Below are 15,756 nucleotides of genomic sequence, written 5' to 3' on the forward strand. Positions count from 1 at the left end.
ATGTTCGTGTGGTTACAAGGAAATACGTGTACGCATAACGCACGCATGGATACCGGTAGATGTACTATACCGGGTGTTATCGTCAAGTGTTAACAGGCGATTATTTCGTAAGTATTACGGATATCAAAAGACTAAACTGAAATCGAAATTTATTATTAGCCTGTGCACACTTGACGATTACACCCTGTATAGGCGTATACGTGGCATTTATGTTAACACAATTATATTATAGACTGGTAAATTATTGAATTATGTTTTGTGTATTTTTTTAGCAACACAAAAACTGTTATTTATTGTATTGTACGAATTTACGCTAGATTCCTTTAACCCATCAGCCCCCGGAATCACAGACACAATAGAAAATCTATTCGCGGTCTCATTGGGCCGCTCGGTGGTCAATTTCAAATTCGATTCAAATTCAAATTCGTTTATTCAATCATATTAACCTAACCTTAGAGCTAAATACATTAGGTGTTGTACATATTATGTTTAGTGATAGGTATGTATCAATCATCGGTTCGAGACTGGCATCTTTGCTAGGTTACCGAGAAGGTAACCTGTATTAAAGATGACAGTTCCTTCCCCATATAATGTATATAATATGAAAAAAAAAATAATGGGTTAAATAAAAAAAAATTTCAAATATGAATTCCCGTATGTAACGTGCAGGGCAGACGCGGTCGCGCGGCGGCAGCGCGGGCGGCGCGTACGGCGACGGCGGCTCGCCGCACCAGGCGCGACCGTCCTTCTTCAGCAAGCTCTCCTCGCGGTTCTCCAAGCGGTGAGTGTTGTACGCGCGTACATGTTGGTGTACAGGTGCGGCCGTGTACGTGTACGTGTATAAGTGGGCGTATATACGTGTATGAGTGCGTACATGTGCATATACAGGGTGACTGGTAAGACGTTAGACGAATTTAGACAGGTGCTACTACTCATGAAACTGAACAACTTTTGTTCTACAACTTTGCTGAATTCTTAAAAAAAATTGGACTTTGTATGGAAATCGGTCAGCTGATTAGCGAAGTTTCCTTACAAAGTCCAAATTTTTTTCTACGAATTCAGCAAAGTTGTAGAACAAAAGTTGTTCAGTTCCATGAGAAGAAGCCCCTGTCAAAATGCGTCTGACGTCTTACCAGTCACCCTGTATATACATTATACATACATGTACTTGTGCGTATATCTACGTGTGTATATATGTACGTGATCATATGAGCATATATGAACACGTACATGTACTTGTACATATGCATATAAGCAGACAGAATATCTATACACATACACAATTGGAGGTGTGGTCACATAATATACACGCACTTACATAGGAGGCAGAGAATACCAGTACATATTATGAAATCTGGATAGGTACGCACACATTTATAAGCACTCATACATATGTATGTATATGTATACAGATTCAATATAAATACGTGTATACACAGAGGTAAAGGGATAAATATACATACACACACAAAAAATGATAGACAAATATGTATATAGTATAGTCACAAACACACACAGTGACACAATAATACCATAATGTATATATATATGTAAGTTTATAGTCATATATTTTTGCGGAAGTAAAATAAAAAGATATGCAAGTATACAAATGTATAAGAAACTTAATATTATTATACTAAAACGCACTTGTAATTTTACATTATTACATTATAGATTGAAAATAGAAATATTTTCGAGTGTATTATATTACTACAAGATGTATAATGCATGTTAAATCATCTCTAATTTTGTATTGTTTCTGCTAAAGTTAAATTTTAATAATTCGGTTTATTAGGTATCTCAAATTATGTACTATGTATGTACATACAGATGATCAGATGGTAATTTTTGTTTTTGTTTTGTTGAAAATTTTAGCATTTTATACCGAGACAATGATACATCCATACTAATATTATAAATGCGAAAGTAACTCTGTCTGTCTGTCTGTTACTCAATCACGCCTTAACTACTGAACCAATTTGCATGGAATTTGGTATAGAGATATTTTGATACCAGAGAAAGGACATAGGATAGGTTTTATCCCGGAAATCGTACGGGAACGGGTTTTTCTTTGAAAACGCGGGCGAAGCCGCGGGCGGAAAGCTAGTTTTGAATAATTCAAAAAACTTCACTTTACCATATTAACCAATATGCATTTCTTGCCATTGCGAATAACATATCATACAGTTATCTTTATGTTTTAAATTATAATTAATAATCAAATATAATATAACAGTTTATTAATTTACTAAATGGTAAATAAACATGTTTTAGCACACAAAAATAATCTCATGTAATAATTTCATTATTGTAAATTTTGTTACAACTTCATATGAAAATTTATATTCACATCTTGTAAAATACTTATCACTAACAACACTAAAATTAAATTAACTGTGACTAACATTTTAATTAATAACTGTTGTAAATAATCATTTTGATGTACAAAATAAAATAACATTTTTAAAAACACTTAACACACTATATTAATACAAGTGGATTTAATAGATTAGGTACAATAAATATATTATATTATTATTTATTTAAACTCTATGATTATGAATTAATAATAACTTTCCACTAAAACAAACATGTTATTATTTTATAAACACTAAACACTATAATAACAGTCAATAAATAGACACTTAACACTTAAAAGTTAAATTTTTATAGAACTGTCCCTGTCCCACTTATAAAAGTTGCATATTGAAAGACAGAGACGGCACTATATGAACCTAAATCTAATGGAACACGATATAATTACTCGATACGATTAATTTACCAAACGCTTCAGCTTACTCATTATAGTATTAAAATATCACCTTCTATTAAATGACATTTAAAAAAAATATTTTTGTAATTTGAATTATTTATGATTTTTTTATGAATTTAAATGTCATTTATTCATTCAAAACTCATGCATCATTCACCGCATCGCTTCAATGTTAGCACGCTTACAGCACTGTCATGATCATTTCACAATAAACAGTAATTATATTATGTAATAAATAATAAACTGACGCCGAAATGGCAGTAATTCTTAACTTTAAAAAGGGTTGTGGAAAGACTCGTTGAATGAGAACAGTTGAGCTTCTTTGACTGACTTTTTTCTTTTTTTTCAAAAAAGCTCGCATTCTTTATTATTTTTTCTTTATATTTTGTTGTTTGTAAATAATGAATTGGACACAAAACGTAACACTATATTATGTCACTATCACCAAGGATTAACCATACGTTTTTGTCTCGCCATACAAGTCATCGTTTTGTGTTTTACTTTGTTTAATTACTTATTAAAATTTTATATTTATGCTCAAATTGTCTCCCTCTAAATATTCCGAGCTCCATCTTTTTTTGTTTGTTTTTTTTTGGTCTCGCGTCAATACAGGGGATGCACGATGCTACCTATCTCCCGTGACGTACGCACAACGATTTTTTTGGTTTACGTTTATCGATAATTAATCCCAACACTACTATATAGAGTTTCGATATAATACGATTGAAATACACATTCATTGTTGCCTTGAAGTACCTTCAGTAGTGATTAGCAAGCATGCTGTTATCCCCGTTCGATATCGAACGCTGTTTATACATAATATTATAATATTTTTATTATTATTTTGGCATAGGCTAAGGCATACGTAGACGCAATGCCTCCATGCTTTTATTGTTGTAGCGCTTATAGTTTATCGATGTAAGTATTTAACCGGTTCTTCGACGTATGAGGTGTACGGATTTGCAAAAAAAAAAAAATTAAAAATATCGATATTCGTGCATCCCCGTGACTAGAGCGACGACTAACCTAACCGTACGCTTCTACTAATGACAGTCGATAATTCACCGGTGTTTCTAGCCGCTTTATAGTTTTTCCACAACCCTTTTGTCAGACGTTTTTTTATTACGGAGGGAGTTAGTGTTGTGCATCTATCTATGTTTCGGCGCGAGAATTTTTTAACGGTTTTTTATAAAAAAAAAAGAAAAAAAAAGTGGTGGTGATAATGAGCCGGAGATGAAGAGGGGGGCGATTCGATTTGATTGGTCGTTTCGCTTACCCGTTCCGTTCTACGCAGGTTGAATCAGAACCCGTGAGGCGTTGCCGCGTCGACGAGGCGACGTTGCCGGCGTAGAGAAGGATGAACATGTGCAAAATTGTTATGCTTAATTTATAGTTACGTGTGGTTGTTACTGTTCAGTGTTTCAATGAAGAGTTTTCTTCTATTTTTTTTTTATTATGCAATCGCGAAACATACCTTTTTGATGATAAAGGATACGCGTTTCGTGACCATGTCTCAGTATCTGATTTAATTTTTTACGCGCTTACTCTTTAGTTTGTTTGTTCATTTTCGCACTTCATACAAAAGACGCGGTGAAATTTCAAGTATTACTAGAGTAATTGAATGTTTTTCGTAAATTCTATGCGTTGAAGTAAATTGATCTTTATTACACATGCGATAAAGTACACAATTGAAGTGCGGTAAAGTGAGAGCCATCATTTAGTGCGCTGAACAGGAACATTTTTTTTTTATATAAAATAGATTTGTTTATAGAGAGAGGAAATTGTTAACAATTTTTTATATCTAGATGTAAGAGGATGTGTGAACGAAAAACCCATGAGAGTTCGGATGGCGGTTTTCATTATTTTTTTTTTTTTAATTGTCGCGACGACATTTTTGTCTACATGTTATATTATTAGAACGTAATTAGTGTATCGACATTTTTACGAGATTTTTTTATATAATATTTTGTTACATATAGTTACAGTTATATTGGAATGTATTGAAAAAAAGGAAAAATAACAGTTCAATTAATTTTTTTTGAGATAGTCTTGCATCACAGATTTTGTTCTATGTTCACATCAAAAAATAAATAGATAATTAATTTTTTTTAACGATTTAATAAAATGGTTCTAATGATATAATATGTAGCAGAAATCTAGTCCCGTCGCGTATCGCATTTCATCGTAGCTCTTAAGGAATTCGAGTTTTAGAAAACGAATTTTTAACATTCCAGGGTTATATTTAGTTCACAATACAAGCACAAATCATATTTGTATGATTATTATTAGAGAATAATTACAATTTTTTTCGTTCGTCAAAATGTATTCGAGACAGTGTGTGTTTGATGTTTATTATATTATGAATAATTGAAATCGTTTTTTAGGCATTATTTTACTGATGTAATTAATTTTTTTTTTACTCCTATATAACTAATGACTGCGATTCGAGTTCAACAGAATGATTTGGCTGTCAGTTATGTCATTTTGACGTTTTAAATGTCAAAAAATAGAATCAAGGCTTTTTCTTTTTGGTTGAATTTGGAACTTTGGAGTGGAACTCGATTGGCTCGTTTCATTGACGCGCGAAAAAATGGCGCGCAGCTAATTTGAAATTCGAACGCCTCGACCGACACATTTATCGTAACAGATAATTTAAAAAAAAAGTTAGCATATTATTTAAAAGATGACTGCATCGGACTTACGTAGACTATATCTATATTTTTTAATAATAGTTAAAGTTTTGAGTGAGATAGCGGTATGTAGTGTTAAGAGGACGTGGCCCAATATCGGTACAAATACTCAGTAGGTATTACCTATAAGAAATGCTAGGGCAAACCCCATTTATTTTCCTATAGACCTAGTTTTGGGCCGAATAGAAATTTATATGATATATATTTTTTCCTTTTTTTTTTGGTTAAAGATAGTGATTCCGTTTTTTGTAATACGTAATTATTTGAAGATAATTGATGTTTTTTCGGTCTTTTTGGAAGATCAATCGTAAAAAATTATAAATAAAAATCTTTGTTGTTAAATTTTAAATCACTTATCAGGGCAAGTATAGTAAAATATATTAACTTCTATTTTCGTCTAAATTATTGTTTGATTTATAATAGCATAAAAAATTACTATTTTTTGTGTATTTTCCCTCAGTATTTGTGCTTACCCGTTTAGGTAAAAATATATTTTCAATCAATGTACATATAAAGTACGTGTAATAAGATTTTGTGAATGACATCCTTTATATAAGATAAGACTATCACTTAGGGTATTTTGTACATAAAAATATATATAGAAATCATCGTAACTCTTTGTTTTTAATAGAAACTCTAACCGTAAGAAAGAAATACTTGATTTCAAATGTTTATTTCATTTACTAATTCATTATTTTTTCGGTTTCGCTTGCAGTGTATTTTTTTTTTCGTTATGCATAAATTGTATGACATATTTATGTAAAAACGAGGTGCTTTTTGGGATTAAAATTATTAGTCGGTATTCATGAAAGTATTTAAATTTTGATCTTAAAATTATGATTGATTTGTATTAGACGACTTAATGTTGACGGTTTAACTATGATTAGTATATTATGATATGATTTATTTTTTATTTTCTACTGAACTTTATATTTCAACTGCAATAGAGTGTCCGCACGTATATTAATTTAGATTTTTTTGGGTTATTTTCAATGGCTATTACATGTTTGATTTAAACCGAAATAATATGCGTTTTTGTTTTGATCCGTCCGTCAGATTGTCCAAGTTCAAGTGATTAAGTTGAAAGTTCTAAAATTTGTGTGTGTTTATGTGAAATAGTGTTAATTCGCCAGAATATAGTCAATGTAAAAGGAATAGTAATTTTATAAGGGAAAAATAAAATAGAGAACTAATGAAAAATAAAATAGTTTCGATTGATGCTTTTTGAATTTGAATTTTTTTCGTTTTCTCACGTACAGACTGATTTCTTAACGATAGAAAAGGATATCTATATATCAAATGAAATCGTTAATTGAGAATTCCACTATTTTCACATACAACACACAAAAAAAGACATTCATAATGGCTATGACTAATTTACTATCTCTACGAACATTAACATTTATGTAACACAGCTTGTATTATTATTTGCATTTAGCTATTTTATATTGTGATTTGTTAATTTCACAATCTCGATTTTACAGCAAAATTTAAGTGAACAAATTTTTTTTTTATTTTTGTTGAAAAAATTATATAAAAAAATGCTGTCTTTCGATATTGTGAAATCGTAAATGCAGATGGTTTGTAAAGCAATATAAAGTATGAATGTGTAACTCAGAATAATCAGTTTTTTTGGAATATTTTTCTGTGTTTTATTTTATGAGCCTTCTCCTTAAAACTAAGGTACATTTTGAGTTTCTAGAAATTTATTGTTCAAATCTTTGATCGATTAGGATTTTTTAGTTTTTTTTACTTCAATAATAATACATAATTAATTCTATTCGTTTTGCAACGATGTTATTCTTTCAGTGTAAGGAGTAAGATTCGCAAATTTTATTACGTATTAAGAGATAACCTCAATATTTCGTAGGTTATGGTTTATTAATGCAGTTAACCACACATAAAACTATATATTTATGTAAAACAATGATATTTTAGCTATAAATATATATAAATACCACCAGTTTGTCGGTGTTGGGCGATTCCACTGGCCGTCAGAAACCGCGCATATTTTCCTCTCTGGATATACAAAGGAGGTATTACATACGCGAAGTTTTTTTTTTTGCAATTTAAACTGACCCGTTTTCTAACCGTTTTTTTTTATCATGGTCTAATCTCGTGTGGGGCATTTGTGGCAACATTTTTTTAAATTGATGATTCATGCATTAAGTTCAATTTAAAATACAAAGATGAATGAAATATTTAAGATTTTGGGAAATAATTTTTAAATCAATAATTTTGTGTATACAGCCACAAGTAAACCACATTGTATCGATTGCATCTTGTTGAGAATCCGTTTGTTCGTTTTTAATATTGTGTTCCAGCCGAATGTATTTGGATTTTATTAAATATATCATTTAATATAGATGTATTTTTTGAACATTATTTTGATTATAATAAATTTATATTAAAAACCTATTCATTTACACAAACATTCTTTAACACAAAAATTTATTGTAAATTTAAATATTAAATAATAATTATTATTTATTTTAATTATTCAATATATAACATACTTATAGCAAATGAAACTACATATACGATTTTAACTTGGGTTTTAAATCTTTATATTCTATCATTTGTTTGAATTTTACCATACCTTTAGCACCGTTAGTTATTTTGTTTAAATATATTTTGCACTCATTATATAAGTTACATACATCGGCTGGATTGCATTCGTCAATAACCTATCGTGATATTAATTTTGAGTTTTTTTTTTTTTGGAAAAAAAATAACCGTGTGCGTGTGTTGAGATCTTGCGTTCAAGTGGATTGCATGAAATCATGATTTACTGACAACATTAATTACTCGAATAACATTAATAATTTAATATTTATTAGTTAATAATGTAATAAAAAAATGAAAAAGTAAATTTATAATATATTATTTGCAAATTTTATACGTCTAGGTCTCAAAAAAGTGTTTTTATCTGAGCATGGTCAGGGTAAATTTTTACGTACTTATTTGTTTTTAATTGAGGGTATATTCCATTTTATTTTTAACAAAATTTCATTATAAAACAATAGATAATCATTTATTAGTATATTACTGATATCGTATGCTAAGAGGAAAAAGCTTTAATAATGTTGTCTCTTTCGCCCTTTAAAACTTGGCTTAAGAGTGACAGAGACAAACATTAGGTTAGGTGAATTAAGTTTTTAATAAGTACAGGTAAGTGTAGACGCGTCTGGCATGTTTTGTGTCTGTCCGTATGTAAGTTTGCTTGCTTCTGTGTGCTTGTTTTACACATTTTGTTGTTTTTTTTTTTTCATTACGCAAGGGATGTTATATCAAGCTATTACCATGCTTATTGGCGCAATCTCATTTATATAATTTTTATATATGACATGAAGGAGAAAATTGGTTAATATAATTGAAATTTTTAAAATTATGTGTTGTTACAATCGATAATGGCTTGGTACAACACTATTCAACGCATCGACGGCCCCCCCTAGCCCCCTAGTGTTAGTTTTTATGTTTTTCTGTTTTTAGGCCTATGGATGGTACATCCCCGAAGCATGCGGTAGGCGCTAGTCCGCAAAATTTGCTTGGGTAATTATTCATATGTTCATTTTAGACCCTTTGATCTATATGTTGTGAATTCGATGTTGTATAGTCGATAGTGGATGGTACACATCCGCTGTATGCACCACTAGTGAGGTGAAAATATCACTAGTGAAAGGTACATGTCACTTGTGAAACATATACATAAATAGTAGATGTTTTTCGATAAATTGTTGATTAGATTAGATTAGTGGAATTTTTGATTTAAAAGAATAACGTTACAAAAGCGTACATATTTTAAATAAAAAGGATGGATAAGGTTTAAGATTATTTTATTATCCTGTTACCAAGTTATCTACTCATAAAAATACTTACTAGAGTGGCGCAGGGGCCCAAGTGAGTCTTAGCCTCCGACAATAAGAGCCTCCATTTACTAATTAAAATAGCGAAATAAATTGTTAACCTTTTCTAACGCTATTCATCAAAATTTCCACTCAATTTCTAAATTGTAACTATTCAAACACGTAGGACAGTTGCAAAATAACATATCATGAACATGGTGTACATAGCGCGCATTCATTCCATGTGTTGGCACTTATAACTCATTTGTGCGGCTTGTCAACTAATAATACTGATCTGAACACTAGAAGCCTAAGGGAGTTTCTGACAAATGCTGATGTAGTTAACAGTCTTGTGATAGTCAATATTTAGGCTCAGTTCTTAGAGATTAGGCAAATTTAGTGTAGCAGAGTTCAAAGATATTGAGGAAGTCTTGTTGGAACTGACAATATTTAGTTAGTTTTTTAGCAGCTATTTAGAAAAAGTGTTAAAAATAGAATCAACTTGACAATTGAGTCACTAGATGCTTTATTTCAAACATACAATGCGTTAGCCTCATAACACTAAGTCTGAGGATGCTATATATGTTCAATAAAAGAATTATTCAGAATTAAGGGAAGTCTTTTTTCGTCTTGTTATCGGCTTTAAACCCAATTTCATTAATAAATATACACTATTTAAAACTACATTGTATGTTAAGATTTTTTTTATATATTAATGAAATTGGGGTTAAAGATTTCAGGAAATAAAGGAGAATCAATAGTTTTATTCAAAACGTTCAAAATCTAATTACAGACAGGGTACAGAGGAACAAGTGAAACCCCGTGTTTTGCGGTTCACGTGGAGTATGAAGACCACGTCGTCGAGGGATCCAAACGAGATTATGGCTGAGATACGAAAGGTGCGTTTGTGTTAAAAAAAAAATCTAGTGAAGATGTAGAATTTGTTCTGTCATGAGAATTTTGGTTGTTGCAAGTTGATCAGTTTAAGTGTAATTTTTGTATGTTATGTCCAAGCTTCAGTTTTAAATTTTACTTGGAGTTAGTGAGATAGAATCTTCATGATACAGCAAAACGCACTTTAGTGACTATGAGAAGTTAGGCACTGCCATTAAATTAGATTCAATTTAAGAATCTCTGGGCTCAAATAAAATTGCGGAATGTGTCTTCCAAGTAACAAATATTTCGCGTGAAATATTATTACAGATCTTAAATAAATCATGTGACGTAATTCGTGTCAAATACATATTGTAGTGAATACATAAGTACGTTGAATACTGACAGCACTAAAGCTGTCAGTGCCCTGTTCTATAAGTGTTCAACACTTGCACTTGCTAAACAAATTCTAATATATGGTGCTAGGTTGAACACTTTCACTTGCTCAACAAATTCTGATGTATGGAGCTAGGTTGAACACTTGCACTTGCTAAACAATTTCTGATGTGGTGCAGGTGCTAGACGCGAACAACTGCGACTACGAGCAGCGCGAGCGTTTCCTCTTACTGTGCGTGCACGGCGACCCCAACGCGGACTCGCTGGTGCAGTGGGAGATAGAGGTGTGCAAGCTGCCGCGCTTGTCGCTCAATGGCGTGCGCTTCAAGCGGATATCCGGTGAGTGGTTGGATTGGGAGGGGTTTTTTTTTTTTTTTTTTTGTAAGGCAATGTTAGCCAGAAAGGCTTTTACATTTTAACGCGGACGCGGGGGTGAACTGAAGGTTCACCCTGGTAGCGACATGCACAAGGGCGTCCCCCCTTGACGGGGACCACGAACCTCGGCTTGGGCTGTCGCTTGAGTGGAGGAGGCCAGAAGGGCCCTAATCGGACGGGGATTGGGAGGGGGAGAAAAGGGACACTATTGTACACTATTCTATTCTTTACTCTATTGTACCGAAGGTTGTTTAGAAAAAATCCCTCTAAAGCAATTAGACCGCCTATTTTACTTTAAGCTATCTGCAAGTTAACTGTTTGTATTTTTTCTCTGTTGTATAAATGCAAATTAATAAGGCAAAAAAGGACCAAGGTACTTTAAAATAGACCGACTATGTCGATTCGTCTCGCCATTTGAAATGAGACGTTATTGGTAATAGTATAAATGATATAAGTATATCGTCAATATATCAAAATCCAGACACATGCGATGGTAATTTGACAGAATGATCAAGTAAATCATCAATATATTGACTCCGTCATTTTAATCGGATAGAAGTATCCCATAAAATTGTCTATATATTACTAACATTGAACCATGCCCATGCGTAAGGCGTGATATTGTAATTTGATAGAAGGATACAAGTAAATCATTAATATATGAATATTGAACAGCTAATCTTGCGATGGTTGTTTTACTGATGGTAAGAAAATATCGTCAATATATGAATGAAATATATGACCATGTAAAGGCAATTTGATAGAATGATGCGAGTAAATCATTCAATAATATATGAATGCAAAAATTTTAAGTAATGGCAATTGGCAATTTGATAAAAGTATGTAGGTAGCCAAATTATTATGTGAACACATAAAATATTCCTGTTGTAGTTTGATTTCTTCATGATTATTTACTACTTGTAGGGCGATAGACCCAGTGGTGGGCTGCGTGGCTAGTGTTGGAGGGATTTGTTATAAAATCAAACTAAAAATGCACTAATTAATTTATTGCTAAAATCTCTGCTATTACACTTTCACTTGTTACTTAATTGTTACTGTTATTGTTAATTGTTATACTAATCTGTTAAATAAATGTTATAATAATTATGTTATATGTTTAATGTTAATGTTACGCGTCGCGACGGTAATATGTTATTTTGTGGACTGTTGATTGTGGACTGACTTAAATTTATGTTAAACGCCGCCCGCGATACCTAGTATTGCTGACTAGGGTGTTCGGTGGTCATTGCACCGAACATGCTCCCGGGCGACAAAGATGAGTGTGAGATGAAAATGTTAAAAAATGGTACAAGGGTTTAAATGATTCAATGATAAGAGATATTAAATATGTTACTAATTATTCATGTTTGCTTAATCTAAAGTAAAGTGTAAAATATGAAAACTTAAAATCCTAAATGTATGGTATTTAAATCTAAAAGTGAAATGTTAAATTCTTAGAGTCAAATATAAAGACTTAAAATCCTAAACGCATGTTAATTAAATCTAAAAGTGCAATTTTAAATTCTTAGAGTCCCTAAGCACACACTAACACTATCACTAACACTTTCTTCACAAAATAGTTTCATCGTCTGTTTATTGTTTTATGTTGCTTGGCTATAAGGTCTTCGGTCCGTTGCAAAAGGTTATATTGTGCTTCAATTAAAGATGTCTGATTTTTTAATATATCATGTACATGTCTATTGTTTGCGTGTATTTATTCTATGTCCATTCTATATTGTTCCGCGTATCGCTCGTCCAATACGCCGAATAGAGTGTTTGCCACATAACCCACACCATTGATAAGGCCGCGCCGCTGTCTCGCGTGCCTGTCGCGTGCGCCTGGCTTACGTGCCAAATATTAGTTTTTTGTTTTCATATCTATGATCGTGTACTATTTCATAAAATAAATTTTTAAAGGAAACCCATTGTTGATAGTTGCCCGTGAATATTGGTATGTCAACTTGAGGTGTAATATGTTCTCTGTGGGATACAGACCACAGCTTGGTGTTGATTGCTTCTTTGAGGCGGTCAAAAATACCTTCGTGATGAGTGAAGGCATTTTCATACTCATGGTCTTGCCCATCCAAAATACTATCAATCTCCCAGTGCAGAGAGTCTATTACGCCCCATCGCGAGTTCAATTGCTGTAGTACATCCTCAAATTTCCATTTAGTTGTTATTTTTTCTAAATCAATGCTGTTCACTGTTCTCATTAAAGCTTTAAAATTAACCGCTTGCTTATGCAACATCTCTTGCAATTTACTTGACCCTATTGAAACGGGTGCGGGAGAAATTGCACCTTGTTCAGCCTGTTTATTTGATTCTGTTAGTTGCTTACTTGGCCCTTCCCCTTGATTATATATGCTTGTAAATGTTGTTGGAAATTTTGTGGCTAATTCCTTCGATACCCTACCGATATAATTTTTAATTTCCAGGTATAGTGTCTTACAGCGGTCGTATTCCCTTCGGGCGAAGTAAGGGCGCTCCCTGTCTTCGTAGGGCAATAATTTTTCATGATTGGCCTGATACTCAGACCAATATGATTCCAAAATGTCCAACTTCTTTTTAATATACCCTGAAGACATCTTTCTTTCTTCCCCATCCTTTTTTAAATTAGTATAGAGCTTTTCTAGAAACGAGAAAAGCTCCGATTGTGCTTCGTAAATGTCCTCCATGATGTTGTTAATTAAAAAATAATGAAACGATCTTACTTGTTCTGGAACTGTTGAGCTTTACACTTACACCCACTTAATTGTCACTCACTGTTACTCACAACACTAGCGCGTCAGCCCGGCGGCGCTGACTCTCAACGAGATACGAGAGGCGTAAATTCCCGAATCCCGTGATCCCGCTACGGTAGCTCGAAGGACCAAAATGTAGGGCGATAGACCCAGTGGTGGGCTGCGTGGCTAGTGTTGGAGGGATTTGTTATAAAATCAAACTAAAAATGCACTAATTAATTTATTGCTAAAATCTCTGCTATTACACTTTCACTTGTTACTTAATTGTTACTGTTATTGTTAATTGTTATACTAATCTGTTAAATAAATGTTATAATAATTATGTTATATGTTTAATGTTAATGTTACGCGTCGCGACGGTAATATGTTATTTTGTGGACTGTTGATTGTGGACTGACTTAAATTTATGTTAAACGCCGCCCGCGATACCTAGTATTGCTGACTAGGGTGTTCGGTGGTCATTGCACCGAACACTACTGGATATACTCAGCGATTGTGCTACAGTTGGTTCCACTGTTTTTGGGTAGACATACACAAATTGGGTAGATAGTCTATTATGATGGAAATAAAGTTTAGTATTAAGCATTTTCAATGTCGATTAAAATAATGCTGCTGCCATCAAGTTTTACTCATGTTTCGATTTCTACAGGTACCAGCATCGGCTTCAAGAACATTGCGTCAAAGATCGCGAACGAGCTCAAGCTGTGACTGCCCGGGCACGCCCCGCGGCGGCGGCGCCGGCGCTCGCCCCCCGCGCCCCTCCCCACCCTCCCACCCCCCTTGCTACCTCCCCCTCCCGCGCTGCCCCTCACACTGCACCCCCCCGCACCGCCCCCGCGGGCAGACAGCCTGCGCCTGTCAGCAGATGACATGGTGCTGGTGGCGAATGCAGGGTATCGCACGCGGTCGGGCACGCTAGCGCATTACTTGAGCACGGCGTGTCCGCTGGCGTTCGAGCCGGTGCGGCACAGCGCCAGCGCGCACGCGCTGCGACGCGACCGCGAGCCGCCGCGGCCGCCGCCCGACTGGCTGCCCGCCGAGCCCATCCCGCCGCCTGAACACTTCGACTTTTGAATTTCGAACTTCGAATTTGGACGGCGTGTGCATTGAGATAACATTACTACGTATGGAGGAGACCCCACGAACAAAATCTGTGCGCCTTTTTTAACCGACTTCAAAAAAAAGGAGGAGGTTATCAATTCGGCCGGTATATTTTTTTTTTTTTATGTATGTACACCGATTACTCCGAGGTTTCTGAACCGATTTACGTGATTCTTTTTTTGTTCGATGCGGGATGGTGTCGAATTGGTCCCATAAAAAATTTATTCGGATAGGCCCAGTAGTTTTTATTTTATGAGCATTTTTGTCTGTAGGTATTTGTAAATTTTGCAAGTGCAAGTTTGAAGTCGGTTGTTTTTAACGCAGTTATCACTTGTTTTGCTCTAAGTTTTAAAAATTATTATCTAGTTAGGTACTTACCGATGAAAGTTATTCCTTTGCACTTTTCCGTATTATTTGTATTATTTGTGCAATATCCGTAACACACACGAAGACATATTTGATGCGTTTCACTTTAAAAAAAATAAAAAATGAGCGTGCAGTTACGCCATATGGCGTATGTTGAGCGGAACATAAGTGATGTAGGCGGTGTCGTCTCCATATGTATATCTCAATGGGCGTGTGTATGTTGCCAGTTCTGATCGCTCTTTTTTGAATTTCGAAGGCGGCGTCCTTTTCACGGATTCGCTACGGTTTTTTAATATGTTGGCTGTACGATTTTGATTTGTTGAGGGCGAGCGCGTTCCGATTGTGAATTACGGTTTTATATGAATGTTTTCTGTACTATGCACACGAAAGCGGGCGATGGATGAATTTGCACGGGCTTTATAAAGTTAATATCTGACAGATAGCGAGTTAGCGCACATGCCGAACTAGAAACGAGATCGGAACGCGCCCCGCCCGCGAATTGTTGCGGTTTTGTTTTTTCTTTCGAATTTTAGCAATAATATTGTTATACACACAAAGGTGACGCGTCCGAGCGTCGCGCGGCATAGAGAGCGAAG

General features: G+C 34.0%; 1 protein-coding gene across 20 annotated transcripts in view; it reads left to right on the top strand.

The window, feature by feature from the left end:
- LOC123703764 (serine/threonine-protein kinase MARK2-like) overlaps nucleotides 1–14,473 on the top strand; it is a 194,426-nt gene extending 179,953 nt beyond the window's left edge. For 16 of the 20 annotated variants that reach the window (XM_045651911.1, XM_045651909.1, XM_045651906.1 and 13 more), the window contains 6 exons: nucleotides 670–781; nucleotides 7,428–7,499; nucleotides 8,956–9,015; nucleotides 10,102–10,207; nucleotides 10,757–10,916; nucleotides 14,343–14,473. In XM_045651911.1, coding sequence (XP_045507867.1) covers nucleotides 670–781; nucleotides 7,428–7,499; nucleotides 8,956–9,015; nucleotides 10,102–10,207; nucleotides 10,757–10,916; nucleotides 14,343–14,401 — 569 coding nt within the window. In that variant the 3' untranslated portion in view covers nucleotides 14,402–14,473. Of the gene's footprint in view, nucleotides 1–669; nucleotides 782–4,067; nucleotides 5,338–7,427; nucleotides 7,500–8,955; nucleotides 9,016–10,101; nucleotides 10,208–10,756; nucleotides 10,917–14,342 lie in introns of those variants that run through there. The other 4 variants (XM_045651899.1, XM_045651900.1, XM_045651902.1 and 1 more) reach the window with 4 other exon arrangements.
- The last annotated feature ends 1,283 nt before the right edge of the window (nucleotides 14,474–15,756 follow it).

Source organism: Colias croceus, chromosome 27, assembly GCF_905220415.1.
Source record: "Colias croceus chromosome 27, ilColCroc2.1".
Taxonomy (NCBI): domain Eukaryota; kingdom Metazoa; phylum Arthropoda; class Insecta; order Lepidoptera; family Pieridae; genus Colias; species Colias croceus.